The 24,835-nt window shown below is 42.7% G+C and overlaps 2 protein-coding genes across 5 annotated transcripts; both read left to right on the top strand.

The window, feature by feature from the left end:
- Positions 1-639: 639 nt before the first annotated feature.
- On the top strand, positions 640-10,035 carry LOC121607262 (tropomyosin alpha-1 chain-like). 4 transcript variants are annotated; one of them, XM_041937989.1, is made up of 10 exons: positions 640-840; positions 1,320-1,445; positions 3,488-3,621; positions 4,923-5,040; positions 5,250-5,320; positions 5,442-5,517; positions 5,644-5,706; positions 5,933-6,002; positions 6,714-6,792; positions 7,227-7,443. In XM_041937989.1, the coding sequence occupies exons 1-10, from the start codon at positions 727-729 to the stop codon at positions 7,228-7,230; spliced, it is 855 nt and encodes a 284-aa protein (XP_041793923.1). In that variant the 5' UTR covers positions 640-726; the 3' UTR covers positions 7,231-7,443. The 4 variants fall into 4 exon arrangements, with proteins under 4 accessions (XP_041793923.1, XP_041793939.1, XP_041793930.1 ...); XM_041938005.1 differs by lacking the exons at positions 6,714-6,792; positions 7,227-7,443 and adding an exon at positions 9,413-10,035; XM_041937996.1 differs by lacking the exon at positions 6,714-6,792 and having other exon boundaries at positions 7,227-7,578.
- A 686-nt stretch (positions 10,036-10,721) lies between these two features.
- Positions 10,722-18,208, top strand: fbxo22 (F-box protein 22). The gene is made up of 7 exons (XM_041935154.1): positions 10,722-10,896; positions 11,183-11,315; positions 11,726-11,813; positions 13,195-13,293; positions 15,522-15,674; positions 15,791-15,956; positions 16,273-18,208. The coding sequence occupies exons 1-7, from the start codon at positions 10,766-10,768 to the stop codon at positions 16,664-16,666; spliced, it is 1,164 nt and encodes a 387-aa protein (XP_041791088.1). The 5' UTR covers positions 10,722-10,765; the 3' UTR covers positions 16,667-18,208.
- Positions 18,209-24,835: the final 6,627 nt, after the last annotated feature.

Genomic DNA, 24,835 nt, shown 5'->3' with positions numbered 1-24,835 from the left:
TGAGGGAGCTGCTGAAATGATCCCTGGAAGACAAACAAGCCACATTGGCTAATATGACACCCCACAGAGGGAGAAGAACTTTCACAGGGGCTTATCCAATCACATATATTTGCTTTGTATGAATAGTTCTGATACATGGAGTGCTATTACAATTCATTCTGGTACTAATCTCATTTGAAATGTTGATATTTGTTGTGAGTTGATGTCTTTTATTTTGGCAGTGAACTAACTGTAATTATTCCTCATGTGGCTTTTCTCACCTGAAGTTTCTGGGTTATTCTCCTGCGTGATAATTAGGTCATTATCATCAGCATGTTTCTCCCAAATAACCCCCCTCAGAGGAGCTACTACCTCTTGTCACTCTACTTCCTACATTTCACTTGGAGGGTGTTGGTAACAGGAGTGGACGTCCTGGTGTGAGGGGGAAGTCCTTCCTGACGTCCATGCCCCATGTATAGTCACAGAAGTGGTCAAATGTCTTAGAAGAGCGAATCACTGAAGAGATCCAGAAAAAAGACAGGTCCCGCGTTGGCAAACAGCTGCAGTTGTTTCCAAAAAAGTATTGGGTATCCAGTAACTGCCCCGCGAAACTACATATTTGACTCACTACAACCCAGGCGAGCTCGCACTCCAGCTTGGCGTTCAGTGTGGTTCAGACGCTCCGATCCCTTCATTCAGTTTCTTTTGTTTTTGGTTTGCTCGGACACCCCCCGACACTAAGCAGCCATGGATGCCATCAAGAAGAAGATGCAGATGCTTAAGCTCGACAAGGAGAACGCCTTGGACAGAGCTGAGCAGGCCGAGTCAGACAAGAAGGCAGCGGAGGACAGGAGCAAACAGGTCGGCATCCAGTGTGAAACCCGCTCCGGTGCTTTTACGCACTGGTGCCGATGGCACGGTGCGCCCGGCGCTGCGCTTCCAGCGTGTCCAGAGTCCTGTGATTGAGGATTAATTTGAGGGTCTTCATAGGATTAAGATAACTTTTAAAAATAAGAATACCTTTGCTTTTTGCGTGTTTTATTTATTCATACATGCATATATATTAGGGCTGCATTAAGCTGCCAACAATAGGGAACATTTTAGATTTACTGTTATGATTTAGCTATAATGTCGAACAAAAAGCATTTCCTAATAGCCTAGAATAACTGTATTTCTAAATGCTTGATATAAAGTCTATTATGTAGTGCAAACATTTATTATGTTCACACCTTAGAGATGATTTACAGACACGATGAGGTGTTGCATGCTTGGTGTTGTGTGAGTGATGATGCCTGTCTCCTACATGTTAGTAAATATCCTCTTGTTTTTCTGTGTCCAAGCTTGAGGATGACCTGGTAGCACTGCAGAAGAAGCTGAAGGCAACTGAGGATGAGTTGGACAAGTACTCTGAAGCCCTGAAGGATGCCCAGGAGAAACTGGAGCTTGCTGAGAAGAAGGCCACAGATGTGAGTTTGGGCTGACAGCACCGCTGACTGGTGGATAAGCCCCAATGGGGCACCCACTGCCAAATGGTTTGACCTTGAACCACCCCTATGGGTCCAGTCAGGAAACCAAGATTGCCAGCCCCCATGCAGATTTAGTCTAATGTTTATTATACAGTAATCAAATATATGAGGCCTATGAATAGGAGGAAAATATGGATAGTTAAATTTAGCTCTTGTGCTGTATATGGTAAGGTCACAGCTCACTGGCTTACCAGTGCATTCCACAGCCATTTGGACAAATCTAGGGCCAGTGTAGGGTTTCAGTCAGGCATTTTACAATCATAATTTGGCCTGTAAAATCCTTGACAGATTTGTGGTTGTTCTGGTTTCAGTTGGCAGTTACAGTATGTCCAGCACTGATGAAATTACCAGTTTATTGACTGGGTTTAATGTTACACCAATTACGCCTAATTGATTATGTCGCAATCAGCAACAACAACGTCAGCAACTACAACACAACAACATTACTGAGATAACATTGAATAGCATTAGATAATACATACACTTTGAGCATCTACTACAATAAGAAGCATGAAAAATGTGTATATAGGTAGTTAATACACCACACACAAATTAAGTACAAGAGTGCCTTGTAGAATCACATTAAATCACAAATAAAATCAGGACACAATTAAGTCTTCAAAAAAGCAAATACAAAAAAAAATGCACTTGAGCAACGATGGTGAGATGGTGGATACAGTATCTGCAACCATAACTTCGTTGTTCTGGCTGCAGCTCATGGCTGAACCAGTGTCCAATGCATGGAGCTGTGGTTTTGATAGGGTTAGCTCAATTTACCAGTAGGGGATGCGCTCAAAACAGTTAATAAATTAGATGGACGTTTAATGGACAAAAAGCATAAGAAGTGATATAAAACAATTTCGAAATAACACTGGAAAGCACCACAATTTAAAATATTTTTGTCATTCGCTAAATGCTATCATTTGCGTGTGAACTCGCGTACTTCCGGGGTTGATGGCACATCCCAATCCTCATCAGCGGTTGATTAAGTGCGGTGGGGGCAGGGATCAAACGCGCCGCATCCTTCTCCAGGCGTGTGTGTGTGTGTCTGCGTTGAGGCTACCCGCACAGAGCGGAGGGATAACTAGTTTAGCTAAGACAAAAACAGCAAAAATGGCCGGTGCTAGCTCTCTGGAAGCTGTGAAGAAGAAAATCAAGTCGTTACAGGAGCAGGCCGATGCGGCGGAGGACCGGGCGGCGTCTCTACAGCGGGAACTGAACCAGGAGAGGAGCGCGAGGGAAGCAGTAAGCCGCTGCTAATTGTTTAAGGCAATTAGCCGTCCGACTGTCGACGGCATTAGGCGTAAATCTGGTCAAAAAGCGTGGCTGCGAGGCCTGGACAGCCACGGTTTATGCTCAAATGCCGCCAGGTAGCATCAGGTAGACGTGTTTGAAATTAGCCCAGTGTATGGCGCGGGTAGACGATGGGTGCGTGAAAGGACCACCACCCGGCACGTCCAGAATAAACAAACAGCCCTGTAACAAGTAGGCTAACGCTGCAGCAGCACAACTGCTCCTCTGAGATAAAACCATCTCCTGTGTGAAACTCCCGCAGGCCACGAGCTAGTAGGAGCACAGGGGAGCTGCTTTTTACCCCTGTAAAACACTGAACTGTAGCTTATTTGTTTATGGGACAAGGTGACTGAAATACTGAGACACAATACTGCAGGTCTGACCGGACAGATGGGAGGGAAGGCGCACGAATTAGTCTAGCATTTTATATAAATGCGCTGCTAACATGTGGTAGGTTTAAAGCGTGTGTTTAAAGAAAAGACAATGCATCAGCCTGTGTAGAAATCGTACAGACTACAGCCTCCATCCTCCCTTGGGCGTGTTCCTGGCCCAGCCCAAGCTCTCCTAGGAGAACAGACGGGTTGGATGTTGCAACCCTGCAAAGCCCAGCTAAAGCATAGTGCGTGATTTTAGGCTTTATGAACACACTTGATTTGATTCTACATGAATGTGGTGTTGTGTTCCCCTAGGCTGAGGGTGATGTAGCTTCCCTGAACAGACGTATCCAGCTGGTTGAGGAGGAGTTGGACCGTGCTCAGGAGCGTCTGGCCACAGCTCTGACCAAGCTGGAGGAGGCTGAGAAGGCTGCTGATGAGAGTGAAAGGTGGGTACCTCGCACCTGTAAAACCCTGGAAGACACCAGCACAATCCACTCATATGCCCTGCTGTTAGTCAGTCAGTCCTCTGTGTTACACAGAAAATATCACTCTTGCACTTAATGAATTTACACAGAACTTCACAATTGGTGAGGTTTTTAGTTCCCCATCACCTCATAGTACTTGTTTTGCTGAAATATAGTCTTCTCTGAAAAAGAGCGACAAGGTTGGATTTTAAACAGGGTTTTGTTAGTCAAACGGAGGAGAATCCAGTCCTGGATCATAGCATATGCGGTTTAAAGCTTTTTGGGGCACAGTGGTGGGTTTGTCACTGAATGCTCTAAAAACAATGGAAAGCAAGTTTTATGACTCTTTTCCACTACAACATACTATAAATCTAAGATTACACAACATAACCTACTGTTGAGAGTACCACTCCTCATTTTGCTCACTGCTGCCACTGGTGGCTGGAAGTAATATTGCACTAATGTTCAGAAGTGAGTACTCAATTGAAACGGGATAGAATAAAGCGATAAGACACGCAAGGCTGTGGTTTACAGTGATTTTAGAACAGCTAAAGGGCTAATTATGTTAGCAGTTCTCTTTGCAGGGAGGGGGTGTTTGACTATGATATAGTGGTGCTTCGCAAGTACCATTGTACAAGCTCTTTGTTTCTCTCGCCTGAATCTTTGTGGGTTCTGTTCATTCGTTAAATGACAGTGTTGCATACTTTTCACCGTTGTCGTCCAGACAGATGATAAATGATTTGTTCCTCAGCTGGTGGTTGCCCCCTGTATCTCTGCATCCCAGACGCAGCTGCACATCAGATCAGACTTTGTTGACAAGACCATCATTTGTATGTGGATTAGTGGTGGGATGTTTTGTCGCATCCTTCTCTGCAAAATTTCTTTCATTACTCCATCAAAAATGTTAAGAGTAGGGATGTTTGTTCTTGGTGTTTATTCATACATGGCCACTCATCATTTACATTGTTGCCCACCATAATCTGATGGACCTTTGTGTCTATAAAGTATCCAGACATGTTGCCCAGATAATCCAGTGTAAGTGAAAGTCCGTGTAGTCCTACTCAAAATCAGAGCACCTTCACCAGTATGAGACATCAGTGCCATGTGCTTTGTGCTGAACTTTTCTTCCAGCCACATAAGAATGGAATTTCCTGGGCCTTAAAAAGCGAACTATTGATCCCTTATCAGTCACATAACAGGGAATTATCTAACCTTATTGGTCTGCTGTTGTGCCTGTGGTGCTCATGACTTACCCGTCATACTATTTTTTTTTTCCCCCACAGAGGCATGAAGGTCATTGAGAACAGGGCAATGAAGGACGAGGAGAAGATGGAACTGCAGGAGATCCAGCTGAAGGAGGCCAAACACATTGCAGAGGAGGCTGACCGCAAATATGAGGAGGCAGGTTTCACAGCTGTTCATGTCACTCTGAACTCTGAGCTTTGGGGTGCAACGGCTAATGTCAATGGCCTATCTGCCAAATGCTTATTGTTGTTGCTAAGTCATGAATAATTATTAGAATTGCAGTAGATACATTAGAGAATTTGATTCAGTCTGTTTTTGACTTACCAAAGTAGTGTGGGACTAAAGTTTGTACGTTGTGACCTCAGGTGGCCCGTAAGCTGGTGATCATTGAGAGTGACTTGGAACGTACAGAGGAGCGTGCTGAGCTGTCTGAGAGGTAACAACTTCCTTCCTTTTCCCTTCCACTTTACCAAGCATTTCAGAGGAATTTTCTTGTAATTCTTTTGTTTTCTCTATGGCATCTTCCTGCTTGTTCAACCAAACCCATAAATCAATAGCAAATGCTCTGAGCTTGAGGAGGAGCTGAAAACTGTGCAGAACAACCTGAAGTCTCTGGAGGCCCAGGCAGAGAAGGTAAGGATGGCTGATCAAGAAGATTCATGGCAACTAATCCACAGTTTAAACCCTTGAAGTCAGTTTAAAGTTCTCCTGTATATGATATGGGGATCGTCTGACTCTGGCCTTTGTGTGCAACCACAGTACTCACAGAAGGAGGACAAGTACGAGGAGGAGATCAAGGTTCTTACAGACAAGCTGAAGGAGGTGAGTTAACTAATGTTCGCATAAATTATCCATTCATTTATTATCTATCCTACTTTCTTTTTTTTCGAAGTTGACTCATTAGTTTTAAAGTAGGTATGCTGACTATATATATTTTTATTACAGCACTTTTTACAGCACCTAAGTGCTTTGAATGTCTGTGAAGCTGTGGTTGTAATGTAAACCTCTTAATATGACTTGCTAATGTTTGACCGTATCCTCCACTCAGGCTGAGACTCGTGCTGAGTTCGCTGAGAGATCAGTCGCCAAACTCGAGAAGACCATTGATGACCTGGAGGGTATGAATCTTGTCCACTTGATTTTTATACATTGGAAAAGGTTGTTTTTGAAAATGTAGGAGTGCGTTTGTTACTGTGCAGTTGCGGTGTACAAGGCAGTTGCTGCTGAACCAGTCAGCACAAAACAAGTAACCTTATTAGGCCTCAATGGATTCCTTGGAGAATCACCTACTATCATCGTAAAATCACCACCAGTTTTCTCTAATTTCTCAGGCGTGTTTTGTAAAAGAGAAAAAGTTCCTCTTTTGTAAACATGGTGCAGTGTGAGTTTATCTGTCCGGTCAGCGGGGTGTTAAACAGTCCTCAGGACAAATATCTGCACTGTCAGTTGTCTACCGGGGAGTGGGGAACAAAGTGGTGATCCACAGAGGCCGGCGTGATATTATTCATGCTGGCAACAACATTTCTCGCCATAATGCTGTTTGGCATTCTGGTGTAGTGACTGTTCAAGGCCAGCTTAGTCCCAAGCAGTCCTCCCAGGGTCATGGAACATGTGAGGCAGTTTCTCTGTGACTCCTCAGGAATCTGACACAACCTCAGCAGCTGTTCCATCTGCACTTCCTATTTCTGTCCTGCTTTTTTTTCCCCCTCCAGTTTCTCTGTTTGCATTTTCCTTTTAACTTCTGTTCTCTGACGCTATTATTTTTCTGTTGTCTTCTTATTTTATTACAAATCCTTCACTGCCACCTCATAATAATTGCCACACAATAGATGAGCTGTATGCCCAGAAACTGAAGTACAAGGCCATCAGCGAGGAGCTGGACCACGCCCTCAACGACATGACTTCCATGTAATTCACCTCACCCTTGTCTGCTGTGCCTTAGATCACAACACCCCTCACCACTGTTAATGAGATACAATAGCTCCCTCTTGTGGCATGTTTGAGTGTAGTGATTTTTGTTCCACTAAGTTGCAGATGGGTGAGATCCTCCTTCGCTGCTTGTCTAACACTGATTTGTGTGTGAACTTAATGGACATATTTTTGACTAGTTTCTCAGGCTAGATTTCCTAAACCTTGTGATGTGGGTAACTACTAACACATTCAACAGTAGCTTTCCTTCATAGTTTCTCACAGCACAGCCACATTTCTTCATAAGCTTCATTCTCATTTTCTGACTGAGTTCTGCATCCGTTTTTCCTCTTTTTGGTTCTGCATGTTATTTATATTCCATTCCTCCTTTTTATATCTTTCTCCAACACATTTGTTCTCGTTTTTTTCCACAGCTAAATCTTTACACCCCTCACCCCAGAAGCTGGTTGAGCGTCCTCATCTCTCTCCTGTGCAGCACAGCCCAACTTTCTGTCTCCTCTGTCTCTGTATTTCTTTACCTCTGCACACTGGGCTGCAGCTGCCACCATCCATTTGTTCATTTCTCATACAGACCTTTTGAGCCGCATTGCTTTATGTAAAATAAACATTCTTCCACCTATGCCAGCCCTTCCCCCTTTCTCCTGCCATGTTTCTTCATTTCAATTTGTCGCATCTTTTTTTTTGTTTTTTGTTTTTTTTGTCTTTTATGTGTTTTCATTTGTTTTGTTGAGTAGCTTTTGAATAAACTCTGAAGCTCCTCTCTCATTCACCGTTCCCTTTTCTTTTCGAGAGGACTGTCATTTGAAATAATGCCACTATCGGGGTGTTAATTAATTCCTTTGGAAAAAAATAGTTTTACATGAAATACAGTGGTTATCCTCTCAGGTTGCCATTTGAAGTTGAAGAATATGGTAAAATACCACCACCCATGACAGGTTACCTGCTTTAGATTTACTTTGTTGGCCAAAGAGATGAACTACTGAATTATCCATGATTCTACATTTAAAATTTCTGACTCAAGCATCATAAAATAATCTGTAATGTCTAGATCCTCCTTTAAGGGAAGATGTTCTATCGTGAGACAGAGCTCTCAGAAATATAGTTTGCTTTGTTAGTTGTTGGCTATAGTTTTCAGTTCGATCAGCCGAATCTCAGTGATGAGCTATCCTGTATTAAGTACAAATCCAACAAAAGGAATAATGAGTAATTGATGTTGCTATGGGTAACCAGGACATCAAGTTAGTGAGAGCTTTTTGACATGTGAATGACAAATAGTGAGTTATCACCTTAGGTTGCTATGTACATGAGGTGGCCAGTTGACCAGCTTGAAAACAAAGTGACATCTGTGATTAGCACTAACTCTTTGTCTGTTGCACTAACCAGCCTAACTGTCTCTCTCCCTTTTCTCTCACCTGCTTTCTGACTGTCAAGACCATCTATACAAGCAGCTTGAGAAAAACCGCCTTCTGACCAATGAACTGAGAGTAGCTTTAAACGAGGCTTAAACTGGAACGGCTCTCATATGCTTTCATTCTTCTGAAACTCAAACGTCCAGGCATATTGTCTAATGCTGTGATATAAAAAGAGTACAGACAACTGTGTCCATGACACACAAATTGAAACCAAGTAATGCTTTCAACAAATGGGATACAAATGTAAGATTTTCACATTATGCATGCTCAGATTGCAGTTTCAGGTGGGAGGTTAGATCACCTGAGGGTATGAAATAACTGATTTTTCTCAGTTATTGACAGGGCTGTGGTCCAGTTGAAATCTGCATGGTGCTGCCGCTCAAGGGGCGGTGATGCTAGTGGACAGCTGGGGAAGGCTCATAAAATACTGTTAGTTGTCAGGAATTCCTTCTACATCCTCCAATCCCCCTCTGAAATGTTACAACGGCTAATCTTTTCAACAAAAACAATGTAAGAAATCAGTGTGGTGCAGTGTGTTCAGATGTGCTGAGAACCAAACTGCCCAGAGTTGTTCAGTCAAGTTTTCTATTTCTGTCTGTAGCATTTCAGTCAGGACACACATCAGCGTTTTGCCCATTTTTTGCATTAACAATACATTTGATCTCGGCGACATGACTGTGAACCCTGGGACGTTGCAGAGCAAATCTGAGTAAACTTGACAGATTGTCCCTGATATCACAGTGAATGAGCTTGAAAACTGGATGATGACCAGGAGGTGATTTGGGGTTAAAACAGTAAGCAGGTTAGTTTTTGTCATTGACACAAAACTGTTTTGAGGGGGTGCTTGGACTTGAGACCAATGTCAAACCACAGACATGGTAAAGTGCCAATTTTTTTTTTTTGTCTTGAACCTAGCTCATACAGTCTTGACTACAGCCCTGTCTATAGCTTGAGTATAATGCCTACAGTGAATTGGCCCACAGTATCAGAGTTGAGGACTTAATGAATGCTAACTTCTGAAAAAGTTATTCTCAGAGGTGAAATTTCTCACACGCGCAAGGTTTGTAACAATATCAGCACATGTCTAACACCGTTTGTTATCCTGGGTTAGAGCTTTGTCTGTTTATACTACATGCATCTTTGTTGTTGGTTTTCTGATTTTAACTGACGCAATGCTATATTAACAGATAAACTCAGAAGTGCTAAAGAAGAAGGGCTGAGCGTAAGGCAGATGCTGGATCAGACACTGATGGAGATGGTTAACATTTGACACAACATTTCTCCCCACATTGCCTCATTTGCTCTGAATATGGCTGGCTCCCATATACGGCTGCTGTCGGACTTGTGTTTAGATGTGTCCTCTGACCTAGTCATCCTGAAGAAACACAAGGTAGCACAAATGGCTTCGGTGAGCTACAGTTAAACTACTCTGTTTCCGTTACACACTGTAATCAAAGGTCAGTTAACATTCACTGTATATCTTTAATGTGTTACGTATGTCTGTTGGGAAAATTTGCACTTTTGTAGGGAAAAATACTGCACATAACATCGTGAACAAAGCCATAAGTTAAGCCAAGGTAATATAAAAGGGACTTTTATTATGTGTACTTTTGTAAAGTTGCTTGTGTGTCTTTGTTTCTTCTGTATTATAAACATTTATTCAGTGTCAGTGACGTAGTTCACTTCCAGTTTGGCATAGGAAGAAATTCTTAGTGCAGTTGCTTGAATGTATTGTTTTGTTCAGCTAAGTGAAAGAAATGTTTGCACACTGTACTCATTTTTCTGTTCGTTTTGAGGAACTGTCTTGATTTTTGTCTCCCATTTTATCTTGGAAATGTAAAGATCATGAATAAATGGTTGGATCAAGTATGGTTTACTCCAAGTCTGGCATAATTACAAATGTTTCTTGGGTATTTTTTGATGCTCTGAAGAAGAAATGGGGGAAAATAAGATATCATAAGCGTTTTCTTTCATTACTGTTTCTTCTTAGATGATATTCTCTATAACACTTAATTTAAGCAATACAAAATAGTACAGCAAACCTTTACAATGTATTACTGAGATAAACATGAGCTATAACCTCCCAGTTTGTTGTTGTTCGTCAGTGCAGTACAGTGTGACGTATGTGAGCCCAAACCTGTAGGAGGTCAACACTTACAGATGCATTATTAAGCAGTGGTCCCTAACATTTTTGTGCTTGTATGACCTAAAATGAAACCATGTTAACCCATCACAGGTTATGTCCTGTGTGGACACAAGCTGTGATTTATCATCTAGAATTAGTCTCTGAGGAAGAAAACGAGCAGCAGGAATTAACAAAGTGTGTGTGTGTAACAGAAATGAGTTCTTTAATGACTACAAGTTAAACAAAAATTACCCTTCAAGTTCAACAAGAAGCTGTAAACTTTTAACTGCCACAGCCCTCCTCGCCACAGGGGGCGGTGTGTGGTCTCCAGGCGCCTCGGCAGCTGTGGAAGAGCAGAGGTGAAGGTTCGTAGCTGGGCAGCCGTGCTGGAAAACCTACGACTTGAGAGGGAAGTATGGGTGAAAATCAAGATTTTGCCGTTTCTTTTCAAGACAGCAAAGCTGCATACGTACTCAGCAATGTTGCCGAAGTGGTTGAGCGAATTCTGACGTTCGTACCAACCAAATCGCTTCTCCGGATCGCAAGGTAACGGGAAATGTTTTGTATGCTAAACAGTGAAGTTAGCTAGCGTTAATGGCTGTCGAATGGAAGTGAAACTGTTTATCAGAGACACGCGGAACATTCAGAAAGCTAATGCTGCAGCTAGATGAACGCTTATGAGTCACTGGGCCTGGTGTATAACTGACGTAACTGTTTTAAGGTGTTCAGCCGTATTTGACCGAAGCACGAACTCAATAGCTAGCTACCTAACTTCCTTGCTAAGTTTCTACCAAGCTAACAGTTCAGTTGAATGTTTTATGGTCCTCCTCAGTGTGTGCAGACTGTGGAGAAACTGTGCCCGGAGAGTGCTGAGGACTCAGCAGCAGCTGACCTGGGTATCAGCCTGTGGACCGTCTAACACAGAGGTTCATGCCCTCTGCAACATCCTGGCTGAGGAGGTCGAGGTAAGTTATTCCACTCGCATTGAGTGAACACTAACGGAGAGCTGTTTGGGACAGACATGTCGTGTACGAGGATCGGTGCTTGGCAAATGTGCAGCTTAAGGTTGATAAGGACAGTGGTCTGTAAATAATGCAAAAAGCTACATAACGCGTATGATAAACAGCATGATAGTTGTGATTGTTTTGGAGATTTGCAGAGGACACATGCTCGCCAGAAATGATTCCTCTTCCAGTCTTGGGATAAAGACCTGTAAATGGGTTCAGGAGCTGAATCATTTAATCTTATGTATATTTAAATAAAAATGGTTTATAAATGTGATGTATTGTTGGACCATGTATTTTGTTGAGAAAGCACTTCTAAAAATGTGTAAACACTGTTTTAACACGAGCACTTTGCTTTTGATTCTTTTCAGAAAGTGTTTCTCCTACCTAAAACAGTTCTGGCAATGGTAGACTGTGAGGCCTTCAATGGACAAGCTTATTGCTACAGACAGAATAAAGGTTGGTATTAAGTGATAGTACACAGTGCTGTTTGACTTATTTAGTCTTCAACAGACAAAAAGTGTCCAATAAGGGCACGTCTGTCTCATGCTTGTTGTGTTTGTGGATGGGCTAAGAGGTGTAACACAATCCCTCAGGAAAAGTGACTATTAAACAAGTGCAGTTAAGGTGAATGTTTTAAAGGTCACAACATTGAAAAGTGAAACAGATGCATCCTTTGGTAGCTGTACTTTTAAATTAGTCTATTCAAATTTATTTTGTTGAACACTAGATGGTGTAAACACTGACCAGCTAGGCCTGTGCTATCCTTTTGTCACAATATATATCAGTGCCTCTGACTTCCTCTATCATGTCCATCGCATTCTGAATGCATCATGACATTACCACAGTTTTTTATTAGTTTATGCAGAATGTACTTAACATGCATTTGGAATGCATAGAGAACCTTGAATTATATTTGTTTTACACATTTCTTAAATATCTGACAGATGGATGGAATCAGAACTGAATGAAGCTTTAAAGTCTGTTATAGCTTAATATCCAAGATGGTTCAAAAAGACAGAAATTCATCAGAAATAGCTTATGCCAGTTGGTGGTCCAAAAACCTCAATCATAAGAACTATATACATTCAAAATCATTCAAATCCATTTCTAGCATAAATTCATTAACGCAGTGGTTTTCATAATATGGTTGTGTATGATATGTGTGTGTAACCGTAGCCTTGGCCATTGGTCTTATTTAACCACAGGAATGGTGTCGTTCAGCTTCAAAGCAAGGAACTGTGTCTAAGATCCAGTCGTTCTTCTAGTCTCTAGGTCAGAATACATGCTGCACTATTGCGTTTGTAGGGGCTTGACAAAGTCATCATAGAACAATAAAAAGGACTTAATGATGGCAGTAGCCTTAATTACTGAATATTGAGTTAGTGAACAGAAAGTTGGGTCATATTACCATTTGACTGTATCATGGCACTTACATCATGACTTGCATGACTTACTCAAAAAGAAACCAAGTTGGGTTGAAGTTGTCATTTAGAGTTGTTTGCAGTCCTGCCTGGTGAACATAGTGTGATGCATAATTATAGTTGGTTATGGTTACTTGCATTTTAACACAGTATACCTTGCTCAGTGATCTAGAACAGTGGTTAAACCATTGAATGGAACTGAAAGAGACCAACCAGCCAATCATATTAGAATATATCTTGTACTGTAAAGTAATTTGCTAGTAACTGAAATTTTAATTGGACTATATAGGCATTAGCAGTGTTTTGCAGCGCATACATTGTTGCATAAAGGACATTTTTAGTTTTAATACACGATAAGCACATGAAACAGTGACCCTTCTCATCAGCATTTTTTTTCCCCCTCAACTAATCTGAAGCAAAAAAGAGTCGCCACAGTCCCAACACAGTTGAAGAGCTGAACCTGCTCTTCCCCAAAGGATGTGACATCATGGGCATCTCTACACCCGGCATAGTCTGTAAGTCTTCCTCTTTTCTGTCTCTTATTTCCTCTTTCATATAAAAGACAATAAAATCCCCACCTCACAACCAATAAAACCCCTGGTAGCCACATACAGGGAATCAGTGAATTCAGCGTTGATATAAAAATGCTTCTTAAATGAGCCGCAGAGCTATGATAGTACAAACATGTAACCTTAGCATGCTCATCTACGTGGTTGCCCTAAAAGCAATGAAAACTATCCAGGTTTCTTGGGTATATCTAAGAGGAATAGTTTAGCAGAGAGGACGATACATTAAACCTCAGTGCTGCTGCCTAGTTGGATAGCACCGCTGGTGGCTGGCACCTCCCTGCCTCTGCCTCTGATAGATTGCCTAGTCTGCCTGGTGCTGTGCTCCCCATTTCTCCATATAATCACAGCTCTGCCGAGAAGTGACTCTCCATCAGCCACATCCTCTCTCCGCAAGATGATGGCTTATCAGGCTCCTGTCGTCTATCAGGTTTAATGGCAGCCTCAGCTGTTTGTGATAACACTCATTTTGTGAAATTGCAGCAGGGGGTCACCCCTGGGTCACCACACACATCTAATTCAAATGAATGAAATCCTTGATTGGATAACGTCGGGTCTATAGATTACTTGTAATACGTCTGCCATACAGCCTAGATTACAAGTAATTATTTATACGTGTTAGTGAGGCTGCATAGTATTAAAAAGAAGACTTGTGATACACCTAGACATGGAATATCTGCAGAACTCTTTGTGAATAAATGCAATACTAATATTGTAATGTACAAATTCAGTTGCATTGTTTTCCATTCGTGCATACGGTGTACAGCTGGGTGGAAAAAGTAGCCAGCTGCAGACCCGCGGTGACCAACTGCACTGAAGGAGTTGATCACGCATTTTAAGTCTAATATGATTTAAAAATTGTTAATACAGGCAGTGAGAGGAACGAAGCAGCAGACCTCTGTGGCTACATCAGCATTTGATTTTGATTGACACTGTAGATTATACAATCTTCTTCACACTTGAGGAAATTTTGGAAGCTATCACATCCCTCCTTATATCCTGTAATGGGCAATGTAATGAGGGCTGTTTTCTTTCCTTGAAATTCTCATAGATTAGGCTAAATGATAGACTACAAAGTGCATGGATAATTCTGAGTGCACTTTCAAATGGTTGGAGAAGATTTTTGCACTATTGAATCACAAGCATTCGTGGTTAGAATGGGTGTTTTGTCAATCAAATGTATATTAAACCTTGGGGTGCTATACCTGTTTTTGTTCAGAAAAAGGAGGACTTTTAAGTCAATATAATCACATAAGCAAGAGGACATATCAGAGAGCATGACAAGTGAAATAGAAATGCATGGGCTTTACTGATTTGGGATGCATGTGTGTTCAATATGTAATTTTCTGCTGCTAGAGGTCTCTCAATCAAAACAATAACCAAAAACGTTGTTTGATGATGTTATCAAGTAGTGTGGGATCATGGGAGCCACCCTTGGCTTTTTCTGTTTTGGTTGTGATTGCTTCAGTGTTCATTCTTTGGGAGTTTTTAATCGGGAGTTTTCTCCTCATAAATGACCCAATGATTAAAAACGTCAGATAAAAATGACCCAGGTCTGAAGATTCCATTACATTAGTGCCTTGAGGTGCAGTTTCTCTAATGACCACTAGAGGCTGACTTCAAGTGGCTGCCCCCAAATCAAAACAAAAATCCTTTAGCTTCTCACTACAAATTCAAACATTAATTTCTGCTAAAAGTTAGTAAGAATCACTGTTCATTAAGGAAAAAGTAGGCTTTAAGAGACGTCTGTAGAACTTTTTCAGAGCAGACATTATGACTTGTCATAGCAGGAAAATCACAGGTTTTTACTATACACATAAACAATGTCTGTTCTGTTCAAGTGTTCTAGTAAGACATGACAGTGTGACAGTGAGCCATGCACAATACCAGGACCCTGAAACTGAAGCAGCTAAAGCTAAGCTTTTTATGTACACCTGTGCTTTCCCACTGGCACCTGTCAACACGTCTCCTGTGACGGCAGCGAGCGGTATACCCAATTCCAGTCTTCCTCATCCCTTCTGGAAACTAGGATGATGCCACAGATGCTGTCTGGTTTTCTAGTTTTTGGCTTAAATGAAAACTCAGACTCATGGGGTCCCCATGACACACGACATGTGTGCAAGGTACTGCATGTAACTTAATATATTATGATACTTGATGCTTGCTCCTCTGTGCAGTGACTCCCAGTGGCTCCTGCTCCAGCCCTCCTCAGGAATACCAGGAGGGGGAGGCAGGTTTTGCGATCATGTTCCCCGGCGTAGAAGGTGTCCACATCAAGCCCTTTCATTTCTGCAAGAAGTCCATTTCCCCAACAGCCCTGAGAGAAGCAGGTGAGTGTAGGCTCACAGCAGTCATTCAGTCATCTAAACAAACAAGTGTGAAACTTGATACATCTTGCAGAACTTGTTTTTGTATCACTCTTTCATTTGTCTTACTTTCTTTCCAGGACTAGTTGACAACCCAGAGCTTCGTGTGGTGCTGATCTTCGTCTATGAAGCATATAAATCTGGAGGAGCACGCTTCCTCAGCCAGATACTGGAGCCGCTGGCCAAGAGCAAAGCTCTCATTGCTGGAGGGCTGGTAGAAAGTGTCTTATCTCCCACCAGACACTGGTGAGTTCACGTCCTTCACTTAAATTATGTTTTTTTTCTTAGCAGTTTTTGGAAGAATCATGCTCTTATGCAAAAATACAAATGGCAAGTGATTTCCTGCAAATTCCTCAAGTTCAAATACTGTGAGGCTTCCTTGAATTGTTCTTCCTTGTTATTCCATTCATGGAACTGACAATAGGTTTGGATTAAATTTACTGAATAAACACTGGAAGATGATTTCATCATTTGTAGAGTTAAATTTATCAGTGGCATTGTTTACTGCATACTCTTTGATTCCATTCACACTCTCCCAATCCTGTCATTTCTCGATCTGTAGCTGTAGCCAGGGTGCATATGGCGTGGTGGGCCTGGCCCTGAGTGGCCCTAAGGTGCAGGGGGCATCTGTGCTCTTGGACCAAGACATCAGCAACGCAAAGGCAGCTGAAGCCACGATCCGCCGGCTAAAGGCGGCCAAAATTCCTGAGAGGAACACCCTTGGGTTCATGTTCGCCTGTGTGGGGAGAGGCCAGAACTACTACAGCAACCAGGCTAACGTAGAGGCTGACGCCTTTCACAAGGTGTTCCCCAACACCCCGCTCTTTGGCCTGTTCGGCAACGGCGAGATTGGCTGCGACCGAATCATCAAAGATGACTACACGCTGTGCGACACTGACACAGACAGTCTGCAGCATGAGTACACTACAGTCATGACCCTGGTCCATCTAGGCTGACTGACTGACCCACAGTGACAGTGGACTAACAGGAAAAAAAGACGACCCATCATTCTCCTGCTTGCAGCAGCAGTCGGGAACAGGAAACAATCTGTATGGTGTGTAACTCACGTTACGACTCAGAATATTGCTGTCACCATTTCTGCTCATACAGCAGGAAAGTGATCCCTTTAGCCATCAGTGTAATGGCTTCATTTGGGAAATTGTGTCCCGCCTTGGAGACTGTGCGCGTAAACACAGCTTCATATAAAAGTAGTGAGTTTCACAAAGTCGACAAAAGACAAGCCGATCATCTTACGTTCAAATGTGCTAGAGCACTGTTGTGAAATATATGTGTTTATATTTTCCCCAAACTTCGCACACATTCAAGGCATATCTTACAACATCCACCTCATGGTCTGTTGGCTTTGCAGGTGAGTAAGTTAACAAGCGATTGTTCAACTGTAGTTGTTGCTTCAGCGCAGGCACTTTTTATTCATGCAAGTAAGAGGAGTGTTGTCCCTCTTCTACAGAATCAAGGTAATCTTGATTTGAATGCTCTTGTTTTGTAGGTTTTCATTCATGGTTTTTTACGCTTTTGTCTTACCCGTGAAAAAATAATAAACCGTGTTAACCTACAAATTAATACTCTTTTGCGAGATATCCATGTACCGCGGTTCATTTGGGCACATCAGTCGGAATCTTACAGTGCCTCTTTTTTTTTTCATCCACATGTCAGGTCATATCTCCTACTACCTACTTCCAACTGTTAATGGATGAGCTCTATGGTTACTTCATCTCCCCAGCTTCTGCAGCTTAAATGAAAGATTCATCTTAAAACAGGAGAGAGAACAGGGCTGCCCTGTTAGCTGTGTTAGTGACACTGACTCGCAGAAACTCTCAGTTTGACCTCACTTTACTCTCAGCTCTTCTGCAATGAACTAACTTTAGGAAAAAGTGGTTGGAAATTGAAGATATGCTGTTCAAAGCCAGAAAAAATGTGATGGATTTGGTGTAGATGATGATGATGTGTCCCTCGCAAAGGTTTTTGAAATCTTGATGGTGTAGTCTAAGACTAACTACCTAGTTGCAGGTTCGAAAAAGCGGCCAAATAAAAGAAATAATATCGCTGTCTCTCCAAATCCAATCATGCTTCTTAAAGGCCCCGCCGTTGATTCATGTCATGCTTTTTCCTCATGAAGAAGAATCTCATGACATGTAGGTGCAATTTCCAGTATGTATAGGTTTGTTGGCCGTTAGTTTGCTGTTACATGTTGAGATTCAGCTTTTCTATGCAACGATGATTGTTGCAAAAACGGACACCTTTTAAGGAAGTTTCAGTATTTTTACTTTGGACAAATGAAAACTCCTCCTTTGTGTCGGACACACACATCTGCCCTCACAGTTTTTGAAGATAAAACGAAGACTTATTTGAAGTTAGTGTTTATGGCTCATTGAACAAAGTTGTTTTCGGTGTTGATGCACTTTTCTACATGTGCCAAATCATGTCTGTTCTGCTCTTTCACTCAATAAATGACAAAACTTCAGTATGTGGACATGTGCTCGTTCTTTCCCATCTTTTCTGGCACCCTGAAGACCACTACGGCAGCATGTTTAGACCAGGTCCCTCAGCCCACTGGGCGTTCGCACCCTCCCCCGGTTGTAACCACAGGCCTACTACCGTTAATTCACCTCACCGCTGTGCTTTCTTTGCGCACACCCTGAAATGTGAGCCTCAGCCTATGATATCTGCAGCAGCCCACGTCCAGGCGTGTTTAAATACAGGAAGGGACGCTTGAGATTGATTGATGTGCGCTTTAACCATCGACTGGCTAATCCCGATGAATGACAAACGGTTAAGCCAATTGCTGTGAAGGCAATTTATATTCCCATAGTATCTTTATTTTGGGAAAGCGTAAAAAAAAAAAAAAAAAAAAAACCACCCATGACACGGAGAGGGACGACCTACCAGGCGTAAAGCTAATAAAATCATCTGTGGAGATTATCCGCTCACAAACTGGCCTCGATCGGGAGCTGAGAAAATCTCCTCACAGGCTTTCTTTCTCTCTCTCACACACACAAACATACACACACGGCCAACATTTTTAGACTGCTATGTCGTGACCGGAGCGATGCAAATGTCACACGACCCATTGGCTACTGTCAGTCTCCGGCACGAAAGCGTCAATGTTTTGATGGCGTTCGGGTGAAATTGGCCCTGTGTTGCCCGGCTGCTGCTGTGGAAGCGGGTCGCCACAGACCCAGGGCTCGCTCGGGCTCGCTTCAGCACCTGGACAGCTCCTTTCGCAGGGTTCCCCGCTGCGCTCGCCGGGGAAACCCTCGGCTGAGGAGCGGAACCTGGATCTGGATCTGGAGCAGCACACGCACAGCCCTCAACGAGGAGGAGGAGGAGGAGGAGGTGGAGGTGGAGGAGGAGGGAGAGGAAGAAATCGCACTTTAAAGGGTCGTTATTCGATCTGAATAACACTTAAAAGCTAATATGATCTTGCCGAGTGACGATGCTTCTTGCACTTGAGCTTCAGCGCCTCTTTTGGTTTTGCACTGAAATCCGAGCAGCGCAAGTGGGAGCAGCGGAAGCAGCAGCAGAAGCGGTGGTGGTGGTGCTCGTCCAATGCAAAAGTGCTAAGGATAGCTGCAGCCTACACACACTGCGAGCCTGCTGCTGCTTCACTTACTCTCATCACCACCGAGGGAGACATTACTATCAGCAAGGGGGCAGCGGGAGGCACGATTACCCGTCAACAATGTAAATCTCACACAGGTAAGTCCTCTCTCCGAGGAAATAATTCCTCTATGCACAACGAGGAGATGCCAGTAGTTGTGCACACAACTCTCATTTGGTTTCTCCTTTCTGGGTTCTGATGCCAGCGAGTAGATCAGCTTGATCGCAGGTGCAGTTGTTGCTGTGATGGCAGGAGGTGAGAAGTCTGGCGTGCACTCAGTTTGGAGAGTGCAGAACCAGAACTGTGAGCAGATAGATTGAGAGTTAGTGTTTGCACATGTTAGTTTATGTTTAGGTGACAACAGCCTTTTGTCTGTTCGGAGTATAGGCTCCGCTGTCTGGTGTTGATGTCTGACATTTTCATTGAAATTAACTTTTCAGAAACTCGGCTGCAGGGCTGGGGGGTGATAATGGGGATAATCTGCTGGTCTGATCTTTGCCACCATACCCAAGGACGAGCCCTCGAACAGGTTCCTCGTGGCTCGTGTGATGAAAGTAATGACTCCCCCTGATTTTAACACGTATTTTTCATCAGCAGATACGAGAGACAAATCATAGGAGGCAGCAGAGAAGGAGCGTCACTTGGTTAACCAATAGAGAGTCCCTGATAGCAGAAGTTACAATAGCTGCCACAGTTTTATTTGATGTGGAAATGCTGCAGATAGCAGGCCTAACACTTTGGATGTCCAGCCAGTGAACTCACAGATGATGACTAGTCCTCTATGAAACGTCAGTGAATCGTACTTTTCCTCACGCGCAATAATGAGTGCGTTCGTTCCAGGTTCAACATGAAAGCAGCATCCATCGGGAGAAAAGGCGAACTGCAGCACTAAAACAGCCAGAACTGAGTGGAAACCTTGTGACAAGTGCCACCACCATCTCTCCTCACTCCATCAACCAGCGTCATGGCAAATGCTGAGTAAGTACAGTTCATCGCTCTTTCTCCTCTTCCTCACTCTCTCCTCGTGTTCCCGGCCAGCGTAGACCACATTCTCATGGATTCCTTCCTCCTCTTCCTTTCACGTTACACTTATTCGTCCCAGCGTGCCTACCCCCCCCCCCCATATCAACTTTTACTCTTCACTCAGTCTCCCCTCTCTCACTGTTTCCCAGGCTCCTGTGCCTCAATCTCTACAATAATGACCTTTATTCACTCAGACACTGCCGCCGTTGAGGTGTCTTGGCCCCGCGTCACTCTGAATGCTAAACACAGACGCACACTGAGATGCAGAAACACACCTGCGCGGTGCCGACAAACACAGCATCCATTCTGCAGCCCTAAACACGGGTCACTACGTTAATCCCTTCTGTTAAGCAGCAAATATTGATTATTATTATCCACGACTATTACAAATGAACACCCTCCACCTCCAGGTTTCTCCCTGCTTTCCATTTTTAATCTGCGCTCTCCAAGGGTGTAGTGAGAACAGCTGATGCATTACAGAGGGAGCGTGCCGCAGCCAGTGTGTGTGTTTGTGAGCGTGTGATGAGAAAGTAAGAGGTAAGGGAGAACAGCGAAGATCATTATTCTCCGTTAACTCATGATTCCAGCGCCGTAGCGTGGCTCTCTAATTTGTCTCATCTTAACTAGCTGCATTTATTCTCTTGACCTAGATGAATAACCCTAAATCATCGCTCCATTTGTGCTTTTATAAGAGAACCAGTCCTGCTCGTGGTCCCATACAGAGCTCAGCTCACCAGCGATGTCGTATCATGCTGTGGTGAAGGTGGAACGCATCCTGAAACAGATGACTGTAGCTCACCAGAAAATAGTTCCACTCTTGAAGACGGATGATCACAAGATCCACAACAACGAAACAACAACAAGCTCATCATTGCTCCTCTTTTGAATTTTCATCCGCATGTGCAAACATTTCTTAATCCATCTTTCTGCACCTTGATGCTTATGATGATGTAGCACTGGATTTATGAGCCTCATTCATATTTTATACTATATTTTATACAGATCTTTATTTTATACAAATTAGTACTTGATTCTATATGCAGAGTTATATTCTCACTGTTATAAAGATTCATATTTAAATTAAACAAATGTAAAAATACATGTAAAGCGCCAGTATAGCAATGCAAAAAATACTCCACTACAACTAAGAGAAATATTGTAATTGTGCCTCCTTGAACACAACTCCATCTGTTCTTTTATAGGAGGTCTGGGCTGGGAGCTGCTGGTTTGATCTTTGTATTTTGCGCGCTCACATCTTTTTTAATCTAAAATCTACATCTGAAAAGGAACCACTAACTATGGCAGAGACATGTCATTGGGAATAAGTCCAATATTTCTCTCTGAAATGTAGTGTAGTTGCAGTGTACAGCAGCAGAAAATGAAAATACTCATGTAAAGTACTTTTGTAAAAAATCATGCTAAAATGCAGCCACTGCTTGTTTGTAGCTGACCAGTTGTACAGTTCATCTCCTAACGAGGAGAGATTTGCAGCTTGACTGAAGCTTTAGAAGAAAATGCATTCATGTCCACATGTCTCACGGGAAGAGTCTACCTTCATGGGATTAATGTACACAGTAAGTTGCAGTTAAGGGTGTATTTTCCCTTTTAAGATTCTGGAGGGTCCTCGGCGCTGGTTGGGACCATTCGTCTTTCTCCCCACGTCGCTGTTTACCCTGTTGTTTATTCAACGCCGGTGGGAGGGTGGAGAGGTTGGATGGCTTTGCCTCTTTTGTTCAGAGGGTGGGAGTTGACAAGCACAGGGTGTCTTTCTGTCTGCTGGGAGAAATGCTGTCCACGAGTGGCCCGATATTCTGCCTAACTGGCTCTTTTCATAAGTGCACTGGCATAATGTGCGCAGTGTTTCTCATCCGGACAGTCAGTAAGTCAGATTAAAGGAATTATATTTACAAAAATCAATTAAGTTGATGAGGTTTAACATTAAATATATTGTCTTTGTATTGTTTTCAGTTGAGTAGATGTCAGAAAGGGTTCACAAATTGTTCTGTTTTATTTATATTTTACACAGTAAAGTCCCCCAGCTTAGTGTTCCCCTCTGAGTCCTGCAAGTGTGTGTGAGAGTTAACGGTGGACTTTTTATTATGTCTCTTACAGTCTTTGCTCAGTGTGTATCATGATAGACTCAAAAACATTTGGAGCAGAAGGTTCCTGGCCTGACTCTTCTTCTTTTTTTTTTTCTTTGACGAGCGAACGCCTGTAACATTTCGGCTTCCTCCATATATCGTCATAACGTTTTCAAACTAATCAGCCTTATCTGTGGGAAAAGTTTCCCTCCAGAAAATTGTTCCTGGAAATGCCATTATAATTCTAATTATTCACTCACTCCTTACTGAATTAAACATTCACAATTTAATAAGATAACAGCTGTTGCTAAGAATTCTGCACAGTGCTCGAGATGCAACAGGCAACACCTTAAATACAAAACTTACAGAGTACAGTTTAATACTGTATGCTGTCTCCTATGTTTGCCCTATATGCAAAAATACGGTGCAAAAGAAACAAGCCAGTTAGTAAAGTCAATTTCACAAGTCTACAGAAATCTGTCTTTTCAGTCACTAAGTCTTTCAAGACCCATATTCCCCGAAGTGTCTGTCGAAATTAAAATAATCTATTATTGGAAACTGACACAGTGTAAAAAGGTCCACGGACCTCTCCATTATGAAGAAGGCTTATGTACATCTGCTGTCTTAGTCCTGCCCCACAGGGGTCTCTGTGTCTCCTGTGTCTTCTACAGCTTGTATCTGTAAAGGTCAGATAAGAGACTGGTCACACCAGGGCCAGAACAGTCCATTGTGCAGTCCACCAATTCATCATAGTTTAATCTGTAATTATTAATGAGCTAATGTGCCTGGCAGACTTCATTAATATCCACTGGCGTGAAATTACGAAAGTTTCTGTGGAAGTTGATTTGGGTGTTCTCAGAAATTACCTGAGGCAATTTGTGGAATCTGTGGGAGGGACAGGTGTTTTGTGCATCGAAAGAGACCGCTGGGTGCAGACTGACCAAGACGCAAGGGGTGAGAAAGGTGAGGCGAGGCAAGGCCTGTTTTTCTGCTGCAATCACCGTTTTAGCATGGTTTTAAGCTGGACGCTGATAAAGTCCCGCGGGTCAAAGCTGCCTCATCCTCATCTTTTGATGTGAAATCCATATTATGTTGCGCATGAGTCAGCAGCAAAGACAAACATTACTCACTGTCTTTACTTTCTGAGCAGCAAAAAGAGGACACTTCTTCAGTTCATAACCATTGCACGCATGAAACCTCCCTTTTGTAACCAAGACACAATTATTCTGAAACCGATTCAGGCTCTGAGTCTGACTGTGCGTTAGAAGTTGTGGAATATAGTTTGCCGTGTTGGCCGTCCCGCTGACAGCGTGCATGCACACTCATATGTGATGAGTCTGTAACACTAATACACAATGATGTCCGGCTTCTCCAAAGTTGTGCACAGCAGCTGGTGGGAGCAGGGAACATCTGCTTTGTGCCTCCATGTTCGGGCCAAGTTTTTGGTGTGTTTTAGCTCCTCGGGCGTTATGCTCAGACAGCCTAATCTAACGCGCGTGTGTGTGTGTTGATCTTGTAGTCCGCTGAGGCCTTGGACGGAGTGGAGTGCGGTTCAGGATAGAATGTGCCTGGATGGAAATACATTTTCTTTACTCCCCCAGAAAGTGTATTTTCAAAGCTGCCGTCGGGCTTTTCAAGGGGAGGTGATAAGCAGCGTAACACCTGTGTTTGATGTAATGTGTGGCTCATAGTTTTTATGTTTCATTTCCTCGATAGATGTTTCCAAACATATGTTTACACTATGTGGCAAAGCATGAAAGCAGACAATGTCGGATTTTTATGTCATGTTTCCACACATTTCCTTTTCATGGCAACATTTTCAGCTATATTAGCTTATATACTTCCTGATTTACCTCCATTGTATTTTAATTCAGAGGATAGTAGATCATATTTTCATAACGCTGAGTGTAGATGGAATTTTTCATTTATGAACAGTGTCTAATAAAAGTTTAAACAGGATATTACAATATGTACTGAGTTCACTTTAAAGCACTTTGAAGTCAATTTGAGTCAAAAGACATCAGGAAGTTCATAATGTTTCAGTCAGGATTTTCTTCCTCCATTGTTAGGCTTCCAGAGATTTCCTCTAAAATTATGTTTTGGGGCATTTTATGTCTTTATTTCTTAGCCAACAGAGAGAAAGGTGCCCCCTATTGGCCCCTCAATCACCAGTGTGCCCCAAGCTTCTATAGGTTTGACTGACTATTTTCCTATTTATTTGTTGAAGGGAACAGAGATTTTCTTGAGTTTTAAAGTCAAGATATTCAAAGAAGACCAAGAGTCTACTGCATGTACAGCAGTTAGCTAAATGCTAACGTCAGCATGCTGTTGTGCTCCAGTGACGACTGGCACATGCAATGTTTCGTAGGCATGCTGTTTACCACGTTCACCTTTTTAGTTTA

The sequence above is a fragment of the Chelmon rostratus genome, chromosome 1 (genome assembly GCF_017976325.1).
Source record: "Chelmon rostratus isolate fCheRos1 chromosome 1, fCheRos1.pri, whole genome shotgun sequence".
NCBI lineage: Eukaryota > Metazoa > Chordata > Actinopteri > Chaetodontiformes > Chaetodontidae > Chelmon > Chelmon rostratus.
Note: the sequence above shows the minus strand (reverse complement) of the source record. Positions and strands in the feature narration are given on the sequence as shown.